Source organism: Leucoraja erinacea, chromosome 21 (assembly GCF_028641065.1).
Source record: "Leucoraja erinacea ecotype New England chromosome 21, Leri_hhj_1, whole genome shotgun sequence".
In the NCBI taxonomy this organism is placed as follows: domain Eukaryota; kingdom Metazoa; phylum Chordata; class Chondrichthyes; order Rajiformes; family Rajidae; genus Leucoraja; species Leucoraja erinaceus.
In genome coordinates, this window is record NC_073397.1 from 37,297,704 (window position 1) to 37,324,424 (window position 26,721).

Sequence of the window (26,721 nt, forward strand, 5' to 3'; positions counted from 1 at the left end):
TGATAAACCCTCTCGCTCGCTCTGAGTGGAGGTGTTATCTGATTAAATGTGAACAGCAGTTAATGCCTGTTAGAATATGTATTGTCAAGTGGATGTGTCAAATGTTGATCTCTCAGTACACAAAACATTACTGCATTAATGGGGGGGAAACAAAACAGACGAGAACCTCTGGAAAATATATTCTGTCTTTTGATTTCATTGATATCGTCCATCAGATGTGAATGCAAGGAAGGATGTTGAGGGGTGGATACACACGTATTCAAACCAGAGTCACTGTACGGCACAGACACAGGTCCTTCGGCCCATCTTGCCCATGCTAGCCAAGCTGGCATGCTGGGCTAGTCCCATTTGCCTACATTTGGCCCATTGCCCTCCCAACCTTTTTACTTCCAACTGGTTTTAAATGTTTCTGTAGAGAGACTCGGGCAAGTTGAAGCTTTCCTGTGACGGCTCTGTACATTAAAAGTCCATCGTGATAAGAAGAAGTTGCAGCGATAGAGCTGGTGGCCATCGCTCCACCTCGTGGTCAGTACACACAGTGATACCCAGCGCACTCAAGGCTTTGTGGAGCGAATGCCCTGCAAAACCTCTGCAGCCAACCTCGATGGGCACACATCTTGCCTTCAGGGCCGGATTTACGTATAAGCTAGACAAGTTTAAGCTCAGGGCCTCGAGATCTAGGGGGGCCTACTCACCTCGCTGTCTCACCGACCATCCGTCCCACCGGGACATCCTACTGTTTGCCCGCTGACCCTGGCCAATCCACCGCCCTCCAGCAGCCCGCAGCCGTCACCTTACCTGCAGCCTGGACTCAGCACCGGGCCTGAAGCTTCCACGCTGCTAACTCCAACTCCCCTGGGTTTGACTGCCCTTGGTCCTAGTGCTAGTTTCCCTGGTAATCTCAGTGGCTGTTCCACTGGGTCTTCCCCATCCCCCTCAAACCATGTGACCTCAGCTCTTCCCCACCCACACTACAGTCCTCCAACCCCCTCCCCTCCTGACCACCCACCACCCCTCCACCAGACATCACCTCGGCCTCAGTCCACTCACCTGCCTTCCTCTGGCCCCAACCCCCATCCCTGCCGCAGGCCCAACAATCCAGAGCTTCAAACGGCGATCCAGGTAAGGCATCGCCCGCTCCACGGTGAATCCAACATGTATTTTAAAACCAACTGTTTAATGACAACATACAGTAGGATCTAAAAGTGTCACACTGTCACTGTCGGGTAGTGATGGTCTTCTAGTCGTGGGGGTGGGGGATTGGGAGGGGGGGGGCCTCACAAGTGAAATAGCTTAGGGCCTCTGTTCATCTTAATCCGGCCCTGCTTGCCTTCCAGCCCTGCCTACGGATTAAAACATACAACAGTCCTTTGCAGGAACATACAACAGTCCAGCACAGCAACAGGCCACTCGGCCCACAATGTCTGCACTGAACATGATGACAATTGGTCACGGACAAGGCAGCCATCATAACACAAATTGAACATTGAACTCTCCAATGTTATGTAACTACAAACCCTCCCCCTCTCCCTCCTTCCCCCAGATGCCCCCTCCCCTCCCCTCCCCTTTCTACCCTCTCTCCCCTGTCCCCCCCTGAGTCTCACAACCATTCCTCCTCTCACCCTCTTCCACCTACATTCCATCCTTTAGGTCCACGATTCACAACTGTTCAATTCTTTTGTTATCTCTGACCTTTGTCTACCATCTGCTTCACCTGTATCCACCCATTACCTGCCCACCTGCCACTCATCATCCAATCCCATCTCTCTCCCAGCTTCTCCCCACCCCCTCCCTCCCCACCCACAATCTGTCTGAAGGGTCCCAACCTGAAACGTCACCTATCCATGTTCTCCACAGATGCTGCCTGACCCGCTGAGTTACTCCAGCACTCTGTGAAATGTCACCTATCCATGTTCTCCACAGATGCTGCCTGACCCGCTGAGTTACTCCAGCACTCTGTGAAATGTCACCTATCCATGTTCTCCACAGATGCTGCCTGACCCGCTGAGTTACTCCAGCACTCTGTGAAATGTCACCTATCCATGTTCTCCACAGATGCTGCCTGACCCGCTGAGTTACTCCAGCACTCTGTGAAATGTCACCTATCCATGTTCTCCACAGATGCTGCCTGACCCGCTGAGTTACTCCAGCACTCTGTGAAACGTTTCTTTTCTCATCACAACAAAATGTTTCCCTGATTGGATGAAACATACCAACTGAAGCCACCAAGAACAATAATATAAATCACTCAAATATACCATTTATAGTCATTCTATTTTGCATCGTGCTATTAACAGAACAAACATCCAGTAGATGTGAGCTGTAATTATAGTCATTTTCATTCGAATTAATTAGTTACAAATTTAAAATAATTATTTCTTTGGCAAGAAGTACTGATGAAAGATAACTTTACAAATGAAGCTCGCTCCGATCGTGGATGAACTATTAATCCCATGGCTAACGGTGACCCCGGTGGAGGCCGACCAAATTCATTCAGTAGAGATAGACACAAAATGCTGGAGAAACTCAGCGGGACAGGCAGCATCTCTGGAGAGAAGGAATGGGTGACATTTTGGGTTGAGATCCTTCTTCAGACTGCCTGTCCCGCTGAGTTACGCCAACATTTTGTGTCTGTCTTCGGTTTAAACCAGCATCTGCAGTTCGTTCCTGCTCATTCAGCAGATAGCTGGATAAGTAATGATAAGAGAGAACTTTGGGGGCTTTGAGAAGAGAGAGTTGGAGTGGAAGTACGTGAATTGCTTCTGCATGGAGATGTAAAACACTCAATGGGCCGAATGGACTCCGTAATTTTTATTTGTTACCACTGTGATTCTGCAAATAAAAACTAATATATTTTTTAATCATCTTAGTCAGTTGGAATAATGGGGAATATTTTTAGTTACAGAAATCAATGAAGGTAGAGTTTAGATTGAGACGTTGCAGTTCTAAAAAGACAGAAAGGTAAGGATATCTTCAGTGAATTAAATCAAGAACGACCTGTTAGATTAGTCTCAAGACGAATAGATTGCTTCGACTGAATGGCAAGTTGGGAATAAGAGAGGAAGCTTACAACAGAATGCTCCCACATTAACTGTTGAAGCAGAAATCATTCATTCCTTTAAGAAGCTAGACAAAGATGCTGGAGAAACTCAGCGGGTGAGGCAGCATCTATAGAGAGAAGGAATAGGTGATGTTTTGGGTTGAGACCCTTCTTCCGACTGATGTCGGGGGGGGGGGGGGGGGAAAAGAAAGGAAGAGGCGGAGACGGTGGGCTGTGGGAGAGCTGGGAATGGGAGAGGAAGGAGGGAGAAAACACGGACTTCCAGAAATTAGAGGTCAATGTTCATACCGCTGGGGTGTAAACTGCCCAAGTGAAATATGAGGCGCTGCTCCTCCAATTTGCGCTGGGCCTCACTCTGGCCATGGAGGAGGCCCAAGACAGAAAGGTCGGATTTGGAATGGGAGGGGGAGTTGAAGTGCTGAGCCACCGGGAGATCAGGTCGGTTATTGCGAACTGAGCGGAGGTGTTGGGCGAAGCGATCGCCAAGCCTGCGCTTGGTCTCACCGATGTAGAGCAGTTGACACCTGGAACAGCGGATGCAATAGATGAGGTTGGAGGAGGTTCTCTTGTAAGAAGGTTCCTGCCTGCTGCTTGGAAATAGGTTGTGATTATGGGGTGTACGATGGGAGCTATGGACAGTGGACGGGGATTGTAGGAAGGAACTGCAGATGCTGGTTTACACCGGAGATGGACACAAAGTGCTGGAGTAACTCAGTGAGACAGGCAGCATATCTGGAGAGAAGGAATGGGTGACATTTCAGGTCGAGACCTTTCTTCAGACTGAGTTGGGAGCTGGGTTGGATTAAGCAGTTTCAAGAGCCAGGACTGTTTCATTGTTGTGAGCACAGGGATGGGAACAGTGAAATTCTTCCCTGCTGCAGCGTTATGGGCCCATTAAACACAACAACACAAATAAATAGACAACACATTACCAGCATGAGGGTACCTCTGAGGATGAGATGAGCTAAATGACCTATTTTATGCTGCAGTGTTCCACCGTTCAACGTTATCCAGCGAACAAAACAGTTCCACATGTTAACATCTGCTATTTCCTTCACAAAGTGGATAATTAGAATTAGCGGAGGCATTTGCGGACAGGCAGACAGTCAGAACCTTTTTACCAGGGTGGAAGTATCAAAAACTCGAGGGCACAGCTTTAAGGTGAAAGGGGCAAAGTTTAAAGGGGATGTGCAGTGCAATTTGAAGGAGATGGGTGCCTGGAATGCAGGAGCCTGAAATCTGTTACATCCAGGTTCAGGAATAGCTGCTTCCCCACAGCCATCAGGCTATTAAACTCGCCAATAAACAGACTCTGAACTGTAACATCCATGTGTATATTGACTTGCACAACGCAATATTGTAAGCATAAATACAGAACAAATCAGTTCAATATACACATAAATAAGCAAGCAAGCAAGACTTTCATTGTCCTATCTGGGACACACGATAATAAACTCTCTTGACTTGTGTTGGGGGTGGAGGCAGATATGTTAGTGGCGTTTAAAAGGATTTTGGTCAGACACGTGGATATGCAGGGAATGGAGGGATCTGGGTGGTGCAGCAGTAGAGTTCCATCCTGTCTATCCCCAGCGTGTATGATAGTGCTCGTGTACGGGGTGATCATTGGTCAGCGCGGACTTGGGCTGAAGGGCCTGTTTCCGTGCTGTATCTCTACAGTCTAAAGCAGGGGTCTCCAAACTATGGCCCGCGGGCCACATCCGGCCCGCCACGAGATTTGATCTGGCCCGCAGCAAGCTCTGAGCTCCGGGCTCCCCCGGGTCCTAAAGTCCGGCGCATCCGTGAATTTGTAGCGTGTTTGCAGCACTTGCTCTCATCACAACAGATTTGATTTCTTCGGAACGGATCATCGGAAGAATGGGTTCAAACCAGTTGTGCTCAGGCTCTGTCTCCCCCTGTAGAATACGTAGATCATTCCTTGTATATCATGTCTGTATCGGTGCTGCTTCCTGCTCTCGTTCACCGCTTTAACCCTTCATCCCCATCGCTGCCAGTCTACAACCAGCGCCCACTTTCCTCTGCTCGAGCCCCGACTCTTCCTCGCCATCTCTATATCCGATTGAGAGAAAAGGCGAGCAACAAAAGTCCTATCCAAGCCATTTCTTCTCCGTGGATGGTCACCTTGTCGTGATGGAGAAGCTCGTGTGGTCCTGAGATCCTGAGAGCGATGCCGTCTGGAGCGATGCTCATGGTAGGGCCACCCATGGCGGTAAGGACGAGGGGGAGGACTCTGACAAAGAGCAATCCAACCAAGACCTCAACGGTGGAACAGGCGGAGGACGATGGCTGACCTTAGTGGAGCGTCACAACGGCTGGGAAGGCGGATGAAGGCTGCAGCAGAAAAGGGTCTCCGGTCGTCTTGGACTCCATGCCACTGGATCCTGACCCAGATCTGTCAAGGACCGTGGGGTGGCTGTCTGTCGGCCCACCGGGCCCGCGCCGACCAGCGATCACCGCACATTAACACCATCCTACACACACTAGGGACAATTTTTCATTTACCAAGCCAATTGACCTACAAACCTGCACGTCTTTGGAGTGTGGGAGGAAACCAAAGATCTCGGAGAAAAGCCACGCAGGTCACGGGGAGAACATACAAACTCCGTACAGACAGCGCCTGTAGTCGGGATGGAACCCGGGTCTCCGGCGCTGCATTCGCTGCCCTCCGAGTTGGAACAAAGGGCCTGTTGTTGTGGTGTGCGTCTGGGACTCTGTGTCAGCAACCTATCCGGGTAATGTCTGCATGATATACGGAATGGAATCACGATTTATCCCGGAGAGAGAGGGAAACACTGCTCATGACTTTATTTCACAACCTTCATTGACCTGAAACGTCACCCATCCCTTGTCTCCTGAGATGTTGCCTGTCTCACTGAGTTACGCCAGCATTTTGCATCTATCTGGTTTAAACCAGCAGCTCCTTCCTGCACATTGAAGCATCAATTGCCTGATTCATGTTTGCTCTTTGTTAGAGCTTCAAAAGAGCTCAATGAAGCACGAATATGTTTGAAATGTGTGACTTCTTGTAACTGTTTATTTGATTTGTAGACGCTTTCTTTTAATCCACTGAAAGAGTCCATAAATGTTCATATCATTGATGTTACTCTACCCTCGACATTTGTTAGTTTGTTCTATGTTCCTCCTATAAAATGCAGATGTAGTCATGAAGAAAGTGCACCAGCGACTAGTCTCCGAGAAATTAATAGATTCAGCAGGATTGCTGGAGAAACTCAGCGGGTGAGGCAGCATCTCTGGAGGGAAGGGATTGGCGACGTTTCGGGTCGAGACCCTTCTTCAGACCCATGTTTATTTTTAAATTGTGTATTTTTACTCGGTTGTGGTTTTTTTGTGTGTTTTTTTTGTTTTCACTGTCATAGAATTCAGGTGTGATGTTTTTGTCTATTGCCTGAGTCTATGAGCATGAGATGCTGCTGCAAGCACGAATTCCATTGTACCTGTAACTCACTGTACGTGCAGATGACAATAAACTCACCGTGACCGAGCTACCCAACATTCCTGGCATTCTCTCAGTAACAATACATAACTCCTCTACCAACTTCAGTTTGCTAATTCATGCTAATGTCATTTATTTCACTCACTGCTTATTTCCTCTCATTTGATCCATTATCACCTCTCTTCCAATTTCACATGATTTTAACCCCTTTAAATTTACATCCACCTGCTAGAAAAAGCCTTTGTCATACGTTGTACCACTCTCTCTGCTTTGTGCAAATTCTCCCATTTACATGTTTACTTTCCGATACCTCGTTAGTTCAGCGTGGGTAGAACTGACAATGAGATGAATGTGGAATGTGGAGGTCCTCTGTCCTTCTGTTGCCGAGAAGTCATATTTATGTTGGGTTGGGCGGTCACGGTGGTGCAGCGGTAGAGTTGCTGCCTTACACCGAGTGCAGCGTTGGAGACCCCCGGTTTGATCCTGACTAGGGGCGCTGTCTGTATGGAGTTTGTACGTTCTCCCTGTGACCTATGTGGGTTTTCTCCGAGATCTTCGGTTTCCTCCCACACTCCAAAGACGTAAAAGTTTGAAGGTTAATTGGCTTGGGAAATGTAAAAATTGTCCCTAGTGGGTGTAGGATAGTGTTAATATGCGGGGATCGCTGGTCAGTGTGGACCCGGTGGGTCGAAGGGCCTGTTTCCGCAATGTATCTCTAAACTAAACAACTCAACAGCTTCTTTTGGCAGCTCATTCCATGTACTCACCACCCTCTAATGTGGAAAAAAGTTGCCCTTCGGGTTCCGATTAAATCTCCCCCCTCTCACCTTAAATCTACGCTCCCTGGTTCTTGGTTCCTCTACTCTGGATGAAAAGACATTGACTTCAATGAAAGCTTTAATACTGTGTATCCACTGAGGTTGGGAGTTGGATCAGGAAGGTTGAGATGTCAACAAAAGTCACTTAAGTGAAGAACGACAAATCATTTATGTTCCAGCAGTCCCTAATTTTGTAAACCACGCGGTTGATTTAATGAAAGTGCGAGTGACTTATTAGCGCGGTGAAAGTGACAAATATTGAACCTTCCATCTGACATCATTGGTCACATTGTGGCGGTGAGCCACGTGCAGCCCGAACCCTCGGCTCTGGAGGGAGGAGTGTCTCGGTGAATGGAGGTGCAGGTTTACGGGAATATATAAGGTCGGGCAATGCCCGTGCCCTGGTGAAGGAGTAGGGAGCAGCGCTGTGAGAAGCACTAAAGGCCGATTGATTACACAAGCTTTGTGTCCCGTTTCATTCCTGGCTGGACCTTTGCGAGTCTCGACATGACATCACCATTATTACAGCTGAGAACATTCACTCACATCAGCCACTAAACTGACTTTAATTTCCACTTTGATTTTCATCAATGCTTTTTGGCGATCGCTTCGCCCAACACCTCTGCTCCGTTCACAATAACCAACCTGATCTCCCGGTGGCTCAGCATTTAATCTCCCCCTCCCATTCCGAATCCAACCTTTCTGTCCTGGGCCTCCTCCATGGCCAGAGTGAGTCCCACCGTAAATTGGAGGAGCAGCGCCTCATATTCCGCTTGGGCAGTTTACACACCAGCGGTATGAACATTGACTTCTCCAATTTCAGGTAGTCCCTGCTTTCTCCTCCCCTTCCCAGCTCTCCCACAGCCCACTGTCTCCGCCTCTTCCTTTCTTCTTCCCGCCCCCACCACCCCCACATCAGTCTGAAGAAGGGTCTTGACCCGAAACGTCACCTATTTCCTTCGCTCCATAGATGCTGCCTCACCCGCTGAGTTTCTCCAGTTTGTTTACCTTCAATGCTTTTATTTCAATTTCATATCGCGATTTTTTTTATCACCAGTTACTGATTAAATGTTTTTTATCAAGATTTATACGGCAGTTATAAACTCCTCGTGTCCAACTGTGTACAAGTTTGACAAGCAACAGAAGATAGACACAAAATGCTGGAGTAACCCAACGGGACAGGCAGCATCTCTGGAGAGAAGGAATGGGTGACATTTTGGGTCGAGACCCTTTTTCAGTTCCGCCTGCAGTTCCTTCTTGAGTCGTCGAAGAAGGGTCTCGACCCAAAACATCACCCATTTCTTCTCTCCAGAGATGCTGCCCGTCCTGCTGAGTTACTCCAGCATTTTGTGTCTATCTTCGGTGTAAACCAGCATCTTCAGTTCATTCCCACACACTTTGGCAAGCAACAGTCGGCTGCAAGTGATAGCTACTTTGAAATTACTTTTGCTGCCTTTCCAATCGCCATAAAATTAAAATTATCTAATTTGACCGCATGTATAACTTTGTTAAAACAACAACACACAATCTTCGAGTAGTAAGAAATGAAAGGTTGTCTCCTGGTGCTTCCCAAACCTAAATAAGAATTGCATGGTGATCCCTGCACATTGCTTTGACAATGCAATGTCTTGTTGGGTGCTATCTACTGACACAATGATGCTGTATACTCATTTAATTTTATTACCTGTAATATTGAAGTTAATTACCTAATTAATTTTTCATTTGGATTCTAGCATCCTTGCTAAGCCTCTTGAATTTTTAAATGCGCATAATATTCTAATTTCGCTTCTTGCAGCATGCATTACTTGGTATTCCTAAACCCAAACTTACAGATTTAATTTCTTGGCACGCTCGCATTATGCATTCAGATCTCATTAACTGGAATAAATTCTTCATTTTGGTCAGCTCTTGTTTTTAATTTTGCCGAGCAAAATCTTTTTGTTTTTAGGCAAAACTGCGAGGGATGTTGCTGGAATGATGGGAAAGGAGAGAGTGCAGATGTTGGCGTGTGTAACAGTGTAGTGAGCAGCAGGAGGAACTCATTATCTAAGCAGCAGCCAGTTGTTAAGCACCAGCCAGGATTGTTCTGAATTTGGCAGATGCCTTCTGTATCAAGATGTTTTAGTTCTTAGGGCTGATGGAATCGAGGGACATGGGGAGAAAGCAGGAACGGGGTACTGATTGTGGATAATCAGCCATGATCACATTGAATGGCAGTGCTGGCTCGAAGGGCCGAATGGCCTATTCCTGCGCCTATTTTTTTCTATACTTGCCCCTCATCACCCGGCACTGATCTTTTGTAGCCACGTATCTCTGTTTCATTGGTACTTGACATTCGTAGTTTCTGCTTTAATTTTAATATTTCTTCCTGGTAGTTAATGTAGTTTTAAGTTTATTGTATTTGTAATTTATTTTAGTTATTAAGTTGAACAGTTTTTAATGCCTTAAAAGAAGGTTAAACATCGGGTGGCACGGTGGCGCAGCAGTAGAGTTTCTGCCTCACAGCACCAGAGACACGGGTTCAATCCTGACCACGGGTGCTATCTGGTTAGTTTGTACATTCTCTCTGTGACTTGCGTGGGTTTTCTCCGGGTCCTCCGGATTCCTCCACAGGTTTGCAGGATAATTGGCCTGGTATGATTATAAATTATCCATAGTGTGTGTGGGATAGTACTAGTGTACAGAGGTCGCTGGTCGGTGCAGACTCGGTGAGCCGAAGGGCCTGTTTCCGCGCTGTATCTCTAAACTAAAACCTTAGGCAATACAGAGCTGTCAGGGTCATTGGACCAAACATTGGGCTTCAAGATTCTCAAGATCTTAATGCCACTTGTGACTCTTGCCAGAATTTAGTTGTACAACATAACTCTCAAAATCTTGTACAGATTTTAACTATTCATTAAATTCTGTAAACAAATAATCTTTAATTATCTCTCCCTCATGTCCAGATCTATCTTCTTTCAGGTTAGACCAGTTATTCAGTTCCCAGAAGTATCTAACCAATTGAGAGTAGACAAAAATGCTGGAGAAACTCAGCGGATGAGGCAGCATCTATGGAGCAAAGGAATAGGTGACGTTTCGGGTCCATAGATGCTGCCTCACCCGCTGAGTTCCTCCAGCATTCTTCTCTACCTTTGATTTTTTTCCAGCAGCTGCAGTTCCTTTTTAACCAATTTAGATTTCTGTCTGGAACTTCAGGACATGTTATAAATGTGACTTCTAGTCAACAGAAGGACAGAGGACCTCCACATTCCACATTCATCACATGGTCAGTTCTACCCACGCTGAACTAACGAGATATCGGAAAGTAAGTGGCCGATTAGGAAAAGGGGTGATGCAATGAGACCTGGGTGTCATGGTACACCAGTCATTGAAAGTAGGCATGCAGGTGCAGCAAGCAGTGAAGACAGCAAATGGTATGTTAGCATTCATAGCAAAAGGATTTGAGTATAGGAGCAGGGAGGTTCTGCTGCAGTTGTACAGGGTCTTGGTGAGACCACACCTGGAGTATTGTGTACAGCTTTGATCTCCTAATCTGAGGAAGGACATTCTTGCCATAGAGGGAGTACCGAATGGCCTACTCCTGCACCTTGTTTCTATGTTTCTATGTCTAAACGTGTAAATGGGAGAATTTGCACAAAGCAGAGAGAGTGGTACAACGTATGACAAAGGCTTTTTCTAGCAGGTGGATGTAAATTTAAAGGGGTTAAAATCATGTGAAATTGGAAGAGAGGTGATAATGGATCAAATGAGAGGAAATAAGCAGTGAGTGAAATAAATTACATTAGCATGAATTAGCAAACTGAAGTTGGTAGAGGAGTTATGTATTGTTACTGAGAGAATGTCAGGAATGTTGGGTAGCTCGGTCGCGGTGAGTTTATTGTCATCTGCACGTACAGTGAGTTACAGGTACAATGGAATTCGTGCTTGCAGCAGCATCTCATGCTCATAGACTCAGGCAATAGACAAAAACATCACACCTGAATTCTATGACAGTGAAAACAAAAAAAAACACACAAAAAAACCACAGCCTAGTAAAAGTACACAATTTAAAAATAAACACGGGTCTGAAGAAGGGTCTCGACCCGAAACGTCACCAATTCCTTCTCTCCAGAGATGCTGCCTCACCCGCTGAGTTTCTCCAGCATTTTTTGTCTACCTTTGATAGACACGAAATGATGGAGTAACTCAGCAGAACTTGCATGAGGCTTGATTGTACTCATGTATAGTAGAAACATAGAAACATAGAAAATAGGTGCAGGAGGAGGCCATTCGGCCCTTCGAACCAGCACTGCCATTCAATATGATCATGGCTGATCATCCAAAATCAGTACCCTGTTCTGGCTGTTTCCCCATATCCCTTGATTCCGTTACCCCTAAATAAATCTAACTCTCTCTTGAAAACATCCAGTGAATTGGACTGCACTGCCTTCTGTGGCAGAGAATTCCACAGATTCACAACTCTCTGGGTGAAAACGTTTTTCCTCATCTCAGTCCTAAATGGTCTACCCCTTATTCTTAATCTATGACCCCTGGTTCTGGACTTCCCCCAACATCGGGAACATTTTTCCTGCATCTAGCCTTTCCAATCCTCTAAGAATTTTACATGTTTCTATAAGATACCCTCTCATCCTTCTAAATTCCAGTGAATACAAGCCCAGTCGATGCATTCTTTCATCATATGTCAATCCCACCATTCCGGGAATTAACCTGGTGAATCTACGCTGCACTCCCTCAATAGCAAGAATGTCCTTCCTCAAATGAGGAGAGCTGTGATTTGATTAGCTTTTCACTGGATATCTCTTCGTGTAACAACAATAAAGTGATACCCATGCTGGGACAAAGGGTTGTTTGTGAATGAGATTTAGTCCTTGGTAACGTTACCAGCGTGAGCCAAGAGCATCCACTGTTTATTCACAGACACTTCACCCAGTCGGTGAAGGTTCAACGCCGGGCATTACTGATAGAGCGATAGAGCTGCTGCTTCAGAGCACCACAAACCCGGGTTCGATACTGACCACAGGTGCTGTCTGTGTGGAGTTTACAGGTTATCACTGTGACCCTGGGGGTTTTATCAGAAGCACCTGGAGGAAACCCACGTGGTCACAGGGAGAACATGCAAACTCCACACAGATAGCACCCGTGGTCAGAATCAAACCTGGGTCTCTGGCGCTGTGAGGCAGTAGTTCTACCAGCTGCACCACTGTGTTCTCGTTGTTAGATTGAAGATCCAGTTACTATACATGTTTAATGCCAACAATTACTGTTGTGGGTATGGTTTCCAGACACGTCGACTCAAGAGGGAAACATTACGGAGGAGGAAAGCTTCCTTGTCGGAGATTTTTAATGAAGTATTTTTGACTGTGTCGTTTGATGTCCCTTGTCACCTTGGTTATGTTCTATTTCCAGAATAATCATTCTCTTAAAAATAAAACTTGCCTCATTTACATTTAACATTTCACCAAATGTCATCCAAGTGAGTAATAGATTATTATCCGTTAAGGTTAAACTTCACCTAGAACACAAAAGCCCAGAGAAGCTCGGAGTGATTATATAATTCATCAGCTTCATCGGTCACCTTCCTTCAGAGGTCGGTAGTGAGGATATTTGCTGATGATTGCACAATCTTCAATTCCCTTTGCAACTCCCCTGTGGATGAAACAGTCCCTGCCTACATGCAGCAACAACTCACCAACATCAGCGGCTAGAAATGGCAGAAAATGGCTAGTAAAGGCATATAATGGCACGAGCTGCCAGAGAAGGTAGTTGAGGCTGGGACTGTCCCAATGTTTAAGAAACAGTTAGACAGGTGCATGGATAGAACAGGTTTGGAGGGATATGGACCAAACGTGGGCAGGTGGGACTAATGCAGCTAGAACATGTTGGCCGGTGTGGGCAAGTTGGACCAAAGGGTAACATTCTATGAGATTGTCATCATAAGAGTGGACCAGTGAAAGTTGGGATAGAGTGGACGTGGAGAGGATGTTCCCACTAGTGGGAGAGTCTGGAGCCGGAGGGCACAGGCTCAGGATAAAAGGGCGTACATTCAGAATGGAGCTGGAGGAATTTCCTTCGTCAGAGGGTGGTGAATCTGTGGAATTGATTGCCGCAAAGGGCTGTGGTGGCCACGTCATTGGGTATTTTTAAAGGCGGAGATTGACGGGCACCTTATTAGTACAGGTGTCAGGGGTTGTGGGGAGAAGGCAGTAGAATGGGGTTGAGGGAGAGATACATCAGCCATGATTGAATGGCGGAGTAGACTTGATGGGCTGAATGGCCTAATTCTGCTCCTATGAACCTATGAACCATGGATATTGAGAACACCTTGGACAAGGCAGCCCATTTGATTGCTATGCCGTGAACTATCTTCACCTTTCATTGTGTCCATCACTGGAGCAGTACACATCACACCACACTTGCTCATCGTCAGTTGTCACAGCCACTCACCCGTTGGCACCGATGGGTCCGGGGACGGCCTTTCCCAGGTGTTGATCTGCTCCCAGTTGAATCCATTGGTCCCAAGGGCCAGGATGTATCCACAGTTGCTGTAATGGTCATCAAATGAGCAACTGCCTAGAGAAAGATAAAGGAGAAAATAGCGTGAGTGGCCAAGTACCACACAGTCACATCTTTGTAACAACCGGGAACAATCCTCTAGTTTGTTCACCATGAGATAGACCTTAGGGCTCAGTCTGAAGAAGGGTCTCGACCTGAAACGTCATCCATTCCTTCTCTCCAGAGATACTGTCTGTCCCGCTGAGTGACTCCAGCATTTTGTGTCTACCTTGGGGCTCGGCAAATAAAGTCTCTGCAAAACATTTGATTTTTCTTTGACTTTCCATAAATTATAATTGTCATAGCATCCAAAAAACTTATCTATGCTGAAACATGCACGAAAAGCCAGAATCCAGTGATAGTCAGTGGTTTTGTGACGGAACGCCCTGTTACATTGCACTGGCTACTCTAACCTGGCACGCATGTTCATCATGAGCCACAAGGAACTGCAGGTGCTGGTTCACACCGAAGATAGACACAAAATGCTGGAGTAAATCAGCGGGACAGGCAGCATCTCTGGAGAGAAGGATTGGGTGATGTTTTGGGTTGAGACCCTTCTTCAATCTGTCGGATATCTGAGGAAGGGTCTTGAGTCGAAACGTCACCTATTCCTTTCCTCCAAGTAGGAATTTAATTGTTCTATCGCCGATCTTCTTAGGCCCCCTTCAGTCATGGTTGGCCATGGGTGTCTCCAGGATGCTAGTCCCTATATGGAGGACGCCTGTGCGTGACTTTGTTTAACGTGGGGAGACTGGTGCACAGACAGCCACCCCACGGTCCTTGACAGATCTGGGTCAGGATCCAGTGGCATGGAGTCCAAGACGACCGGAGACCCTTTTCTGCTGCAGCCTTCATCCGCCTTCCCAGCCGTTGTGACGCTCCACTAAGGTCAGCCATCGTCCTCCGCCTGTTCCACCGTTGAGTTCTTGGTTGGATTGTTCTTTGTCAGAGACCTCCCCCTCGACCTTACCGCCATGGGTGGCCCTACCAGGAGCATCGCTCCAGACGGCATCGCTCTCAGGATCTCAGGACCACACAAGCTTCTCCACCACGACAAGGTGACCATCCACGGAGAACAATCCATTGTTCTGTTGCCAGTACACATGACAATTATGACCGATAAAAGCTGTCCAGGATCTGCCCTCCCCAGAGGAGCATGGGTGAAGCTCAACAGACTTGGAGTTGGGCGTTTCAATGCCAGCGTGTGAAGATGGGGGCTCCCTCCGCCGGAACCCAGCCTGTGAATGTGGAGCAGAACAACAGACAGCCAACCATGTCATCTCTGGGTGCCCGCTCTACCACCCACCAAATGGAGCTGTGTCAGGGCCTGGCAGACATTGACGCCAACAAAGGCAACAACCTGGCTGCTCAACTCCCGGCTTGAGATCTAACTATTCCTTTGGTTTATGTTTCATGCTCAAGAAGAAGAATGACAATTAAACACACTTGACATTCATTTGCAGGGTAACTAGATCAGTAAAGAGCAGTACTGACGTTGACTTTCTTTCCCGAGGCGATATATGCAAAAGTTTCCTTGCGTGTGATGAGTGCCGAAACATCCAAATTAGCCAGAACAGTGAAAATTAACTTCAACGTAAGAACAGTGCACTCAAGTGGAATACTTTCCCAAAGTGCCAGTGAACCATAGCATCTGCCGAACATCCTCTATTGTTAAAATCTTCATGAATAAATAGCACACGGCATATCATAATTTTGTAAACAATTGTCAATGAATTAATTTCCAAGCATGTAAATAATTATTTTTTTTATATAGATGGCACATTTAAACGCAGATTATGCCCAGGGGCTGTGAACAATGGGAGAAGCTAATTGTGGACATTACTGTGATTGAATTGCTGCGTTTACGGCTCTGTTTGGGTCAACAGCACAATTCAATCATTAATCTACACTATTTAGCCAAAATACACACCAACAGCAGAGTGAGAGAAATAGATTTGTAAATATATATAAACTAGACACACAGAGTCTCTTGCCCAGAGTAGGTGAATCGAGGACCAGAGGATATAGGTTCAAGGTGAAGGGGAAAAGATTTAATAGGAATCTGAGGTTTAACTTTTTCACATGGTGGGTGTATGGGCCAAGCTGCTAGAGGAGGTAGTTGAGACTGGGGTTATCCCAATGTTTAAGAAACAGTTAGACAGGTACATGGATAGGACAGGTTTGGAGGGATATGGACCAAACACGGGCAGGTGGGACTAGTGTAGTTGGGACATGTTGGCCGGTGTGGGCAAGTTGGGCTAAAGGGCCTGTTTCCGTGCTGTATCACTCTATGACTCTGTGAGTAAAGCAATTATTGACTACAGTCCATCATTGGCAGCTTCTTATCCCTCTTGCTCTAGTTTCCTCAGCCTAAGAAAGGTGCCTGGCTATTGAAATAGAGAGCAAAGTTGAATGGAGATGAGTGGAGCAACACAGAGGTTGGTGGATGCCTGGAACATGCAGTCAGGTGTAGTGGTGGGAGCAGGTACAGTGGAATTCAACAGATGTTTGGATAGGCATGTGGATATACAGGGAATGGAGGGATATGGCTTATGCGCAGACAGTCGAGAGTTGGTCTTTGAGGAAGGACATTCTTGCTGCTGAGGGAGCGCAGTGTAGGTTTACAAGGTTAATTTCCGGGATGGCTGACTGTCATATGCTGAGAGAATGGAGCGGCTGGGCTTGTATACTCTGGAGTTTAGAAGGATGAGAGGGTATCAATGAAATATATAAGAATATTTAGGGTTTGGACATGCTAGAGGCAGGAAACATGTTCCCGATGTTGGGGGAGTCCAGAACCAGGGGCCACAGTTTAAGAATAAGGGGTAAGCCATTTAGAACGTAGACGAGGAAACTCTTCTTCACGCAGAGAGTTGTGAGTCTGTGGAATTCTCTGCCTCAGAGGGTGGTGGAGGCCAGTTCTCTGGAAGCTTTCAAGCGAGAGCTAGCTAGGGCTCTTAAAGATAGCGGAGTCAGAGGATATGGGGAGAAGGCAGGAACTGGGTACTGATTGGGGATAATCAGCCATGATCACAGTGAGTGGCGGTGCTGGCTCGAAGGGCCGAATGGCCTACTTCTGCACTTATTGTCTATTGATATCACGTTCAGCACAGACATTATGGGCCGAAGGGCCTGTCCCTGTGCGGTACGGTTCTCTGTACTAGGATTCTCTAGTGTGCAACATTGGAGTGCTGGGCGGAGTACAAGTAGTTTGATGCCACACGACACACCGTAAGGGCGTACAACATTCAGTGGTGCATCGGTAGAGTTGCTGCCTCACAGCGCCAGAGACCCTGGCTCGATCCTATCATGGGTGCTGTCTGTGCGGAGTTTGCAGTCAATCTGCAGTGGAAGATTTCCCATCCCCTCTATTAAAGTAGAGTCATGTACAAATTGTTTACGAGTGAACCAATTCCCCAATTTCATCAGAAGTGGATGCTTGAACCTTCTGCTCCAACACTGGTGCACTGATCTAGGGAGGAGAGGATCATGTCTTTACAACCCAATCAGTTGACTCAATAGTTGTTATTAGCCACAAAATACTGCTCATTAACTCAGTTATAATTAATTCATGCACCAGGTTTGGATAAATTATAAAACAAATCCTGCAATATAACTGATCATTGATTTGTATTCCACTCTTATGCTAATTACAAAGCTTTGATCTCTCCCTCCAGGACACATAAAGGTATCCGTCTATATTATGATCACACTCTTATCTCTTTCTGATCTCTTAATTGCTTTCCTGTTTTGATGTTATTACAGGCGCTGATCTATTTTCCTCGTTACATGTTTGTATTATACTTGAATCGCGCATAATTTGTCATCTTGCCAGAGTCATTAAATCCATCATCATTCGTCAGTAGCGCACAACTAAGCAGTGTAAATATGCGCACAATTGTCTGCATCGTGTAGCAAATACAAGCTGGGATTTTATTTTCAGTGCACAGCCTGAATCCTTTCCAACCTCTCCATAAATAGCAAAAAAACGGAAATTAATTACCGCCTTTTAAAATGATCAAAATCAACGATTTCCAAGTCGACATACTTTCTGGACTACTTGGGACAATAAGTACACGTACATACATATGGACATCGTGTTGTTCATAGACACTAAACTGGCATTCAATACCAAACACCAAACTTACGCCAATGTTGGGGGAGTCCAGAACCAGGGGTCACTGTTTCAGAATAAGGGGTCGGCCATTTAGGACTGAGATGAGGAAATACATTTTCACCCAGAGAGTTATGAATCTGTGGAATTCTCTGCGACAGAAGGCAGCGGAGGCCAACTCACTGGATGTTTTCAAGAGGAGTTAGACATAGCTCTTAGGGCCAACGGAATCAAGGGATATGGGGAAAAAGCAGGAATGGGGTACTGATTTTGGATGATCGGCCATGATCATATTGAATGGCGGTGCTGGCTCGAAGGGCCGAATGGCCATCTCCTGCACCTATTTTCTATATTTCTACGTTACCAAACTCAGAAGTGCTCATGCCTGTGTAAGTGGATCATTGACTTCCTCATCAGCAGACTAACAATCAGTACAAATTGGCAGCGACACTTCCTCCTCCATAATCTTCAACACAGGATCGAAGGGATCTATCGCAGTCGCTGCCTCAAAAAGGCTGCCAACATTATCAAAGACACACACCACCCTGGTCACACACTCATTTCACTGTTGCTATCGGGAAGAAGGTACAGGAGCCTGAAATCTGTAACATCCAGGTTCAGGAACAGCTGCTTCCCCACAGCCATCAGGCTATTTAATAGGATATTAATTGGGGATTAATTAATTGGGGATGATCAGCCGTGATCACATTGAATGGTGGTGCTGGCTTGAAGAGCTAAATAGCCTACTCCTGCACCTATTGTCTATTGACATTAAATAATCTCTGAACAATAACAGTATTATTATTATTATTGCACGATATCTGTTTATTGATTGAGTATATATGTTTGGGGAGTCTACGGTCTATAGACGCACTTAAAGTTATTCTCTCATTCTGGATTATGTTTACATATTCTGTTGTGCTGCAACAAGTAAGAATTGCATTGTCCTATCTGGGACACATGACAATAGAACACTCTTGACTCTTGATGTCCTCAGTCCCCTGCTCTAATCTTTACACCCACATCAAGGATCGGTGACATCCAGCATAGACTCATCGACCGTTTCACTGAATTTGACCTGCTGGATCTCCCAGTCGCTTATACATCTTCTCCCCATCCCTTACCAACCTCTCTGTGCTGAGCCTCCTCAATTGACACACAAACTGGAGGATCAGCACCTTCTACCCTGCTTGGTTAGCTTATAATGCAATGGGTTGAATATTGAATTCCCCAAATCCAAGTACAATACCTTCCCTAGCCCATCATCCTGTCTTGTGCACCCCACCCCCCCCTCATTGTGCACCCATTTCTCCCACAATCTCCCCTCCCCCACTCACCCTGTTCCCCACCTCCTTTCTACAACTCAGAGTCATTCATTGCCTGAAGTCAGTCTGAAGAAGAGTCTCGACCCAAAACATCACCCATGCCTTCTCTCCGGAGATGTTGCCTGTCCCGCTGAGTTACTCCAGCATTTTGTGTCTATCTTTCACAATAGACAATAGACAATAGACAATAGGTGCAGGAGTAAGCCATACGTCCCTTCGAGCCAGCACCTCCATTCGATGTGATCATGGCTGATCATCCACAATCAGTACCCCGTTCCTGCCTTCTCCCCATATCCACTGACTCCGCTATCTTTATGAGCCCTATCTAGCTCTCTCTTGAAAGCATCCAGAGAACCTGCTTCCACTGCCCTCTGAGGCAGAGAATTCCACAGACTCACCACTCTCTGTGAGAAAAAGTGTTTCCTCATCTCCGTTCTAAATGGCTTACCCCTTATTCTTAAAGTGTGGCCCCTGGTTCTGGACTCCCCCAACACCGGGAACATTGCTCATCCATGTTCGGCATGTGATTCCTGATAGAGTCTCCATCCAAAGCTGTGACAGTTCCTTTCCCTCCATAGACACTTAACTCACTGAGTCACTCGAGAGAAGTTTCTTTTGATTTGTTCCTCTCTTAACATGGCCTGGACTTGACGGGCCAAATTATCTCCTCCTGTGCTCGGCCAATTCCATGGTTCTATCTACGATCATTGCTCCATTAGTGGCTGGCTTTTCACTGTTTATGGACTATAAAACTTGACAGAACTGAGTCACGGGCAGTGAACATGCTGAGGGCACAAACTCACAAGAACGTCCTTGAAGTTGCTGCTGAACATTGCTCTAGTGTGACACCGAATTGTAACTGTGGGGGTAGATTCAGCATCTTGGTCTCCCCACAGAGCACCAGTTCCAAGGAAGAGTGAGCAGCAGGGTCAGAGATTGTTGACCTGCTCGTCCAATTTTTGATGACCAAAGAGAGACACAAAGTGCTGGTGTAACTCATCGGGACAGGCAGCATGTCTGGAGAGAAGATAGACACAAAGTGCTGGAGTAACTCAGCGGGACAGGCAGCATGTCTGGAGAAAAAGAGTAGGTGACGTTTCGGGTCTGAACCCTTCTTCAGATTCTATTCAAAAGGAGAAGGTAAAAGCAGGCTGTGTGGGGCTGTGGAGCGATGTTGATGGAGGCTGTGGGAGGCAGTCAGCCGGGAGTGATATGTTCAGAGATAGTCTGGGAGGTGATGGCCTGGTGTTCATCTACACTCAGGGCACAGGATCAAGACACTCGTACTGCTGCATGTCTGTAAACACACCAGCATCAGTATGAAACGATGCTGTGCCAATATATCCACACAATAATATGGAGCTTAGTTTGACTGATAAATAAGAACACTTCCTGGCGATCCATTTCTATTAAGTGGCTCCTACACTTTGGTCTGTCAAACATTGTTAAAGTTTGAATCCAATTTTAATTTATTTTGTGTGGGAAGGAACTGCAGATGATGGTTTAAACCAAAGGTAGACTCAAAAAGCTGGAGTAACTCGGCGGGACACTGTGAGGCAGCATCTCTGGAGAGAAGGAATGGGTGACATTTCTACATTTATTGTGATGAAGGTGAACAGGGAAAATATGTGATCCCCGTCCCCCGCCCCCTCCCTCTGCTGGAACCAGCTGAGAAATCTCGGCATTTTTGCTTCATATTACAGATTTCTGACATTTCAATATTTTTCTTCCTTTGACTTCAAGATCCATTTACTATGAGCATCAGCCCTAGATAATCACTCCAACTATTGATGTTGCTACTTCTATTAGAGTCAGAGAGCTATGCAGCACAGAAGCAGGCCGCTCAGCCCTCCTGGTCCTGGCTAGCCAAGTTTGCACACTGGGCTAGTCCCATTTGCCTGCATTTTTCCCGTGGCCCTGTGAAGATTTCCTATCCATCTATTCCTTATTTTTAGGTATAAAAAAGGGTGGCACAGTGACGCAGCTGGTAGAGTCGCTGCCTCACAACGCCCGAGACATGGGGATGATCCTAATGTGTAGGAAAGTACTGCATATGCTGGTTTAAACCAAAGATCGACACAAAATGCTGGAGTAACTCAGCAGGACAGGCAGCATCTCTGGAGAGAAGGAATGGGTGACGTTTCGGGTTGAAACCCTTCTTGTGTCTCGACCCAAAACGTCACCCATTCCTTCTCTCCAGAGATGCTGCCTGCCTGCTGAATTACTTCAGCATTTTGTGTCTATCTTGGGTTTGATCCTAACCTTGGGTGCTGTCTGTGTGGAGTTTGCACGTTCTCCCTGTGACCATGTTGGTTTCCTCTGGGTGCTCCAGGTTTCCTCCCACTTTCTTAAGCCGTGCGGGTTAGCAGCTTAACTGTAAAAATTGTCCCCGATATGTGTAGGGAGTGGATGAGAAAGTGGGATCACAGAACTAGTGCGAACGGGTGATCGATGGGTCGGCATGGACTCAGTGGGCCGAAGGGCCTGTTTCCCTGCTGTCTCTCTAAAACTACAAACAGCTAATGAAGGACTGGCCTGAAATAAAATAATGCAGCTGTGAAACTAATTTGCAGGCAGGAGCAGAGATTAATATCAGGATCAGTGGATTCATATCCACTACTCTAGCACACAGCAGTTTACAATGTAATTAAGACCTAGTCATATCACCTTCTACATTGACTGAAATAAGTGAATGTGAAGTGTGAATTCTAATCAAAGAGGGGGATAAAGGAGCTTACTTAACTGAAATAAGCCATCTATCCTTGCCCTTAATTGCCACTGTTATGTTTTTCCCGAGTCTTTGTTACTCTTCTGAAGCAATTCATTAACTCTGGCACTCTTCTACGCACCGATTCACTTCAGATATTTAATTGGCTGCAGGGACACTTTCAGTCTTGCCATTTTGACCTAATTTGGTGCTGATATACAGTTCTCGAAGCTAGTTAATGATGAAGTACTATTTCCAGTCTTTCAAGAACTTATTTTCCTTGAATTCATTAGCAAAAGGTACACTGGCTGTAAAAATAAATTATATTTAACGTCCATAGAAGCACAAGAAATGTCACATATTGGTTGTACTTTTATGCCAACAGTTTGGCAAGGCTAAAGACGCCATTATTCACACAGAACTGGCCCAGACGTGCAGGTTTGTATATTAATTGGCTTCTGTAAATTGTCCCCAGTGTGTGGGATAGAACCAGTGTACGGGGTGATCGTTGGTTGGCATGGACTCGGTGACTCAAAGCTCCTGTTCCCCCTGCCGTATCTCTATACTAAACCAAATGCTATTTTGTTGAATTACTGGACTTGTAAACGAGTGCATTGCAATAATGGTCTGGATACAACACATTCAGATTCCACGACTGTAGCTGAAGAATTTAAGCTTGGCTTATTAAATAACTTGGAATGAGAAAGATCACATTGGGACAAGCAACCCAGCAATGCAGCTGTTCAACCAGCTGTACTCCAGGAGGCTAATGTGCCAGCCTTGCCTAGCCTGGCCTGGCATCACTGCAGACAATGTATCAAAATGGTTGGGTCCTAACTGCATGCCGAAACGACTCAGTAAATTAATCCAAATCACTGAAGTGGATGAGACTTCCACAACCAACATTGACTGATGCAGATTCTTGGCAAGGCACCTCAGTGTTTCCATTGATGCCCAGCTAAGTAATGCGATGTAGGGGCAGATGTGCAGGAGCGTGTGGAGACTGCGAGAATTGGCGAAGCATTTTAAAACAGGTAGGTGGGGGGAGAGAGGAAGGAAGTCTAGAACCTGGGATCTTGGTAGCCAACGGCTCGCCAACTAAACTCACGGATAATCGAGATATGGAAGACTGAATCCCACGACAGGAAGCAAAGGACAAACGACATTTAGCTGAGACAGACACCTTGTGTCACGTTTTTTCCAGAAGCCTCTTTTACCTACATTCTCACCAATCATAACCCTTGTGTAGATAAGGCTAATTAGTGCCTCTGACCGTGGAGATGTTATTCAGCTCTCGTGGATGGACCTTCTCGTGAGGCTGCTGGCGTGTCGCTGTACGCAATACTAACGTGGGAGTGAAGGCTCCACAGCTGGACAATGCTGAGGACAGGGGGGTCAGATGAAGGGCGGCTGTAGGGATTTGAAAACGAGTGCACCAGGATTTTACTCCAATCCTCAGCCGGTCAGTGGTGACACCGGGAAGGAGGCAAAGAGCTGCAGGTAGACACAAAATGTTGGAGTAACTCAGCGGGCTAGGCGCACCTATGGAGAGAAGGAATGGGTGGCGTTTCGAGTCGAGTCGAGTTTCAAGTTTCAGTTTCAAGAAGGGTCTCGACCCAAAACGTCACCCATTCCTTATCTCCAGAGATGCTGCCTGACCCACTGAGTTACTCCAGCATTTAGTGTCTTGACGGGCCAAATGGCCTAATTCTGCTCCTATCACTTATGACCTTATAACATAATAGTCTTGGACCAGGGCACAATATCAGCTGAGAACAAAGTAACTGTGGGATATTTGGAAATGTAATGTGTACAAAACTGTGACTCACTTGATGGTTCATAAAAGGACAAAATTAGATTGCACATTATTTTGGCAATGCAAAGTCAGGAAGTGGATAAAATTATGAATGGCTACGCATAACATTAGAACATTAGTTATTTCACCCTCCCCATTAGTCAGAATTTTCAATCCTGATGTGTAATGACTTGTATAAGGAGCGCTTGAAGCATTAAATTTCACGCTGTCTCTCAGCAGCACAAGCAGTGTGCGAGGGGTTGAAGGTTCATGCAGATGATCAGCAAATTACATTCCCTGCAAAGAATCCGTGGCCGCGGGATCAGGTCCGCTGGGATGTTTGGGATGGCAGTGCTTGAGACAGGAAGCAATTGCAAATTACACAGTTCTGAAGATAGACTGAAGTATGGTCTTGACCCGAAACGTCACCCATTCCTTCTCTCCAGAGATGCCGCCTGTCCCGCTGAGTTACTCCAGCATTTTGGGTCTACCTTCGATTTAAACCAGCATTTAAATCCAATAGATGTCAGAGAGTGAGACAACGTAAAAATCCAGGCGTGAAACTCAAGGAACTGCAGATGCTGGAGTTTGGAACAAAACGCAGAGTGTTGCAGTAACTCAGCAGGTCAGGCAGCATTTGTGGAGGGAATGGACAGATAACGCATTGGGTTGGGATAGACACAAAGTGCAGGAGTAACTCAGCAGGTCAGGCAGCATCTGTGGAGAAAAAGGAAGTGACATTTCTGGTCGGGACCCTTCCCCAGACTGAAGGAAGGCTGTGAAGAGCTGGAGGCGAGAAAAGATCAGGACCATTCAAGGCTGGCCATAAAAAACAAGAAGGATTGGGATGCTTCTTCAGGTTGGTTTGCAAGATGGAGGCTTGGTCTTTGTCAGTGGGGCTTGTGGAGGCAAAGGATGTGGATATTTTAAAGGCAAAGATTGATAGATTCTTGATTACGATATGATTCGGTAGAACGTTGTTTATCCCAGGAGGGAAATTGATTTGCCAACAGTCATAAAGTACGGGTGTCAGGGGTTACGGGGAGAAGGCAGGAGAATGGGGTTGAGAGGGAAAGATAGATCAGCCATGACTGAATGGCAGAGTAGACTTGATGGGCTGAATAGCCTAATTCTGCTCCTAGCATTAATGACATGACTGTAAGGAGCATGTGTGGCAGGACCTTGAACATCCAGCCCTGTCTGAGGAGGAGAATTCACTGCAGCCAGCCCAAGGTCGAGTGAGAGGTATATAGCGAGCTGCATTACATTAATGTAGCCTGGAGCCATAGTGAGTAAGCAGGACGGGGTGAGACACCAGGAGTCCACACGTATAACCCCTGCCTTGATGTACAGCAATGCTGGCTGGAATTATCTTGACAGACCACTCCAGGCTATTGATCTTCCCCTACCCAACCTGTCTCCATCCTTGCTGGCTGTTGGAAGCCACACTTACAGTGACAGCACTTCCCACAAAGCTGCTGTCATGTTGGTGTTCTGAGTGGAACTTGCAATAGAAAGAACTGGAGTTGATCATTCCTGCGGATGTTGTGTGTTGTTTAGAAATATTATTTGGGAAAGATTTAATAGGAACCGAGTGGCAACTATTTATTTACACTGAGAGTAGAGAGTGTATGGAAAGAGCTGTTGGAGGAAGTAGTTGAGGCAGGTGCTTTAATATCTTATGCCAAGACATAAAGCACGAGTTGACACGCAGGTGACCGGATATCGACTGCACAGTGTACCGTGGGTTATTCATGTTTAAGAAAGAACTGCAGATGCTGGAAAAATCGCAGGTAGACAAAAATGCTGGAGAAACACAGCGGGTGAGGCAGCATCTATGGAGTGAAGGAATAGGTGACATTTCAGGTGGAGACCAAGGGTCAAGATGCTGCCTCACCCTCTGAGTTTCTCCAGCATTATTGTCTACCTGGGATTTATTCATGATCGTTAACAATCCTCCGACAGATAGGTGGTGCTATTACAGGTACAATGACAGCATTTAAGATATTTGGGCAGGTGCATAGGCAGGAAATGGGCCTGTCCCACTTATGCAACTTTTTCTGCGACTGCCGGCACCGGTCATAGGTCGTTACAGGTTGCCAAACATGTTCAACATGTTGAAAATCCAGTGGTGACCAGAACAAGGTACGACTCTTTGGGCGACTACTCACGATCATACAGGCTTCATCCCGTGACATGTCACCAGGGTGCTGCCTGTATGGGCGTGAGTCGTCTCCTAGTCACCCAAAGAGTCGTAACGTCTTTCTGGGCTCCACTGAATTTTCAACATTGAAAATTTTCGGCGACCTATGACGGGTGCCGGCAGTCACCGAAAGACTAGCGTAAGTGGGACAGGCCCTAAAGACATGACAAGGGATATGGGCCAAATGGGACGAGGTGAGATGGGACATCTTGGTCGGCTTGGACAAAGGGGCTGAAGGACCCGTTTCTGCGCTTTATGACTCTAATGGGCACGTCCTCTTAATTTCTGAAAGACCCTTAAAAGTTGTACTTGACTTGTGTTTCGAAATAGCCAGCAATGTGCGGTGACAGGCAATCTCAGTAGCGGAGAGCCTGCTGTGAATAACAAGCACGAGGCTGGCTTCAGGAGGTTTGTGAAGATTATACAACCTGGCTTCGCTCAAAGGTCCCCTTGACTTGGAGTTGGTGGAGAAAACCTCGCTTGGCTAGTTCAGCAGAAACTAACACTGAAAACTTGCGACAGCCACGGACAACGTCACAAAGAAAAACTGGTGTTCATTGTATTTTCCCAGTGTACACTGGGCCCGTGTTGGCAAAGGGTCCATGTTTCTAAGTGATGAAGATCATCTAAACTAACTTAATAACCTTTGAAGAAAGACCCAAAATGCTGAAGTA

The 26,721-nt window shown here is 46.3% G+C and overlaps 1 protein-coding gene across 5 annotated transcripts in view; it reads right to left on the minus strand.

The window, feature by feature from the left end:
• Nucleotides 1-26,721, minus strand: part of ptprt (protein tyrosine phosphatase receptor type T) — a 540,461-nt gene that overhangs the window by 381,699 nt on the left and 132,041 nt on the right. For all 5 annotated transcript variants that reach the window (XM_055652682.1, XM_055652681.1, XM_055652684.1 and 2 more), the window contains exon 2: nt 13,796-13,921. In XM_055652682.1, the coding sequence (XP_055508657.1) occupies nt 13,796-13,921 (126 nt within the window). The remainder of the gene's footprint in view (nt 1-13,795; nt 13,922-26,721) is intronic.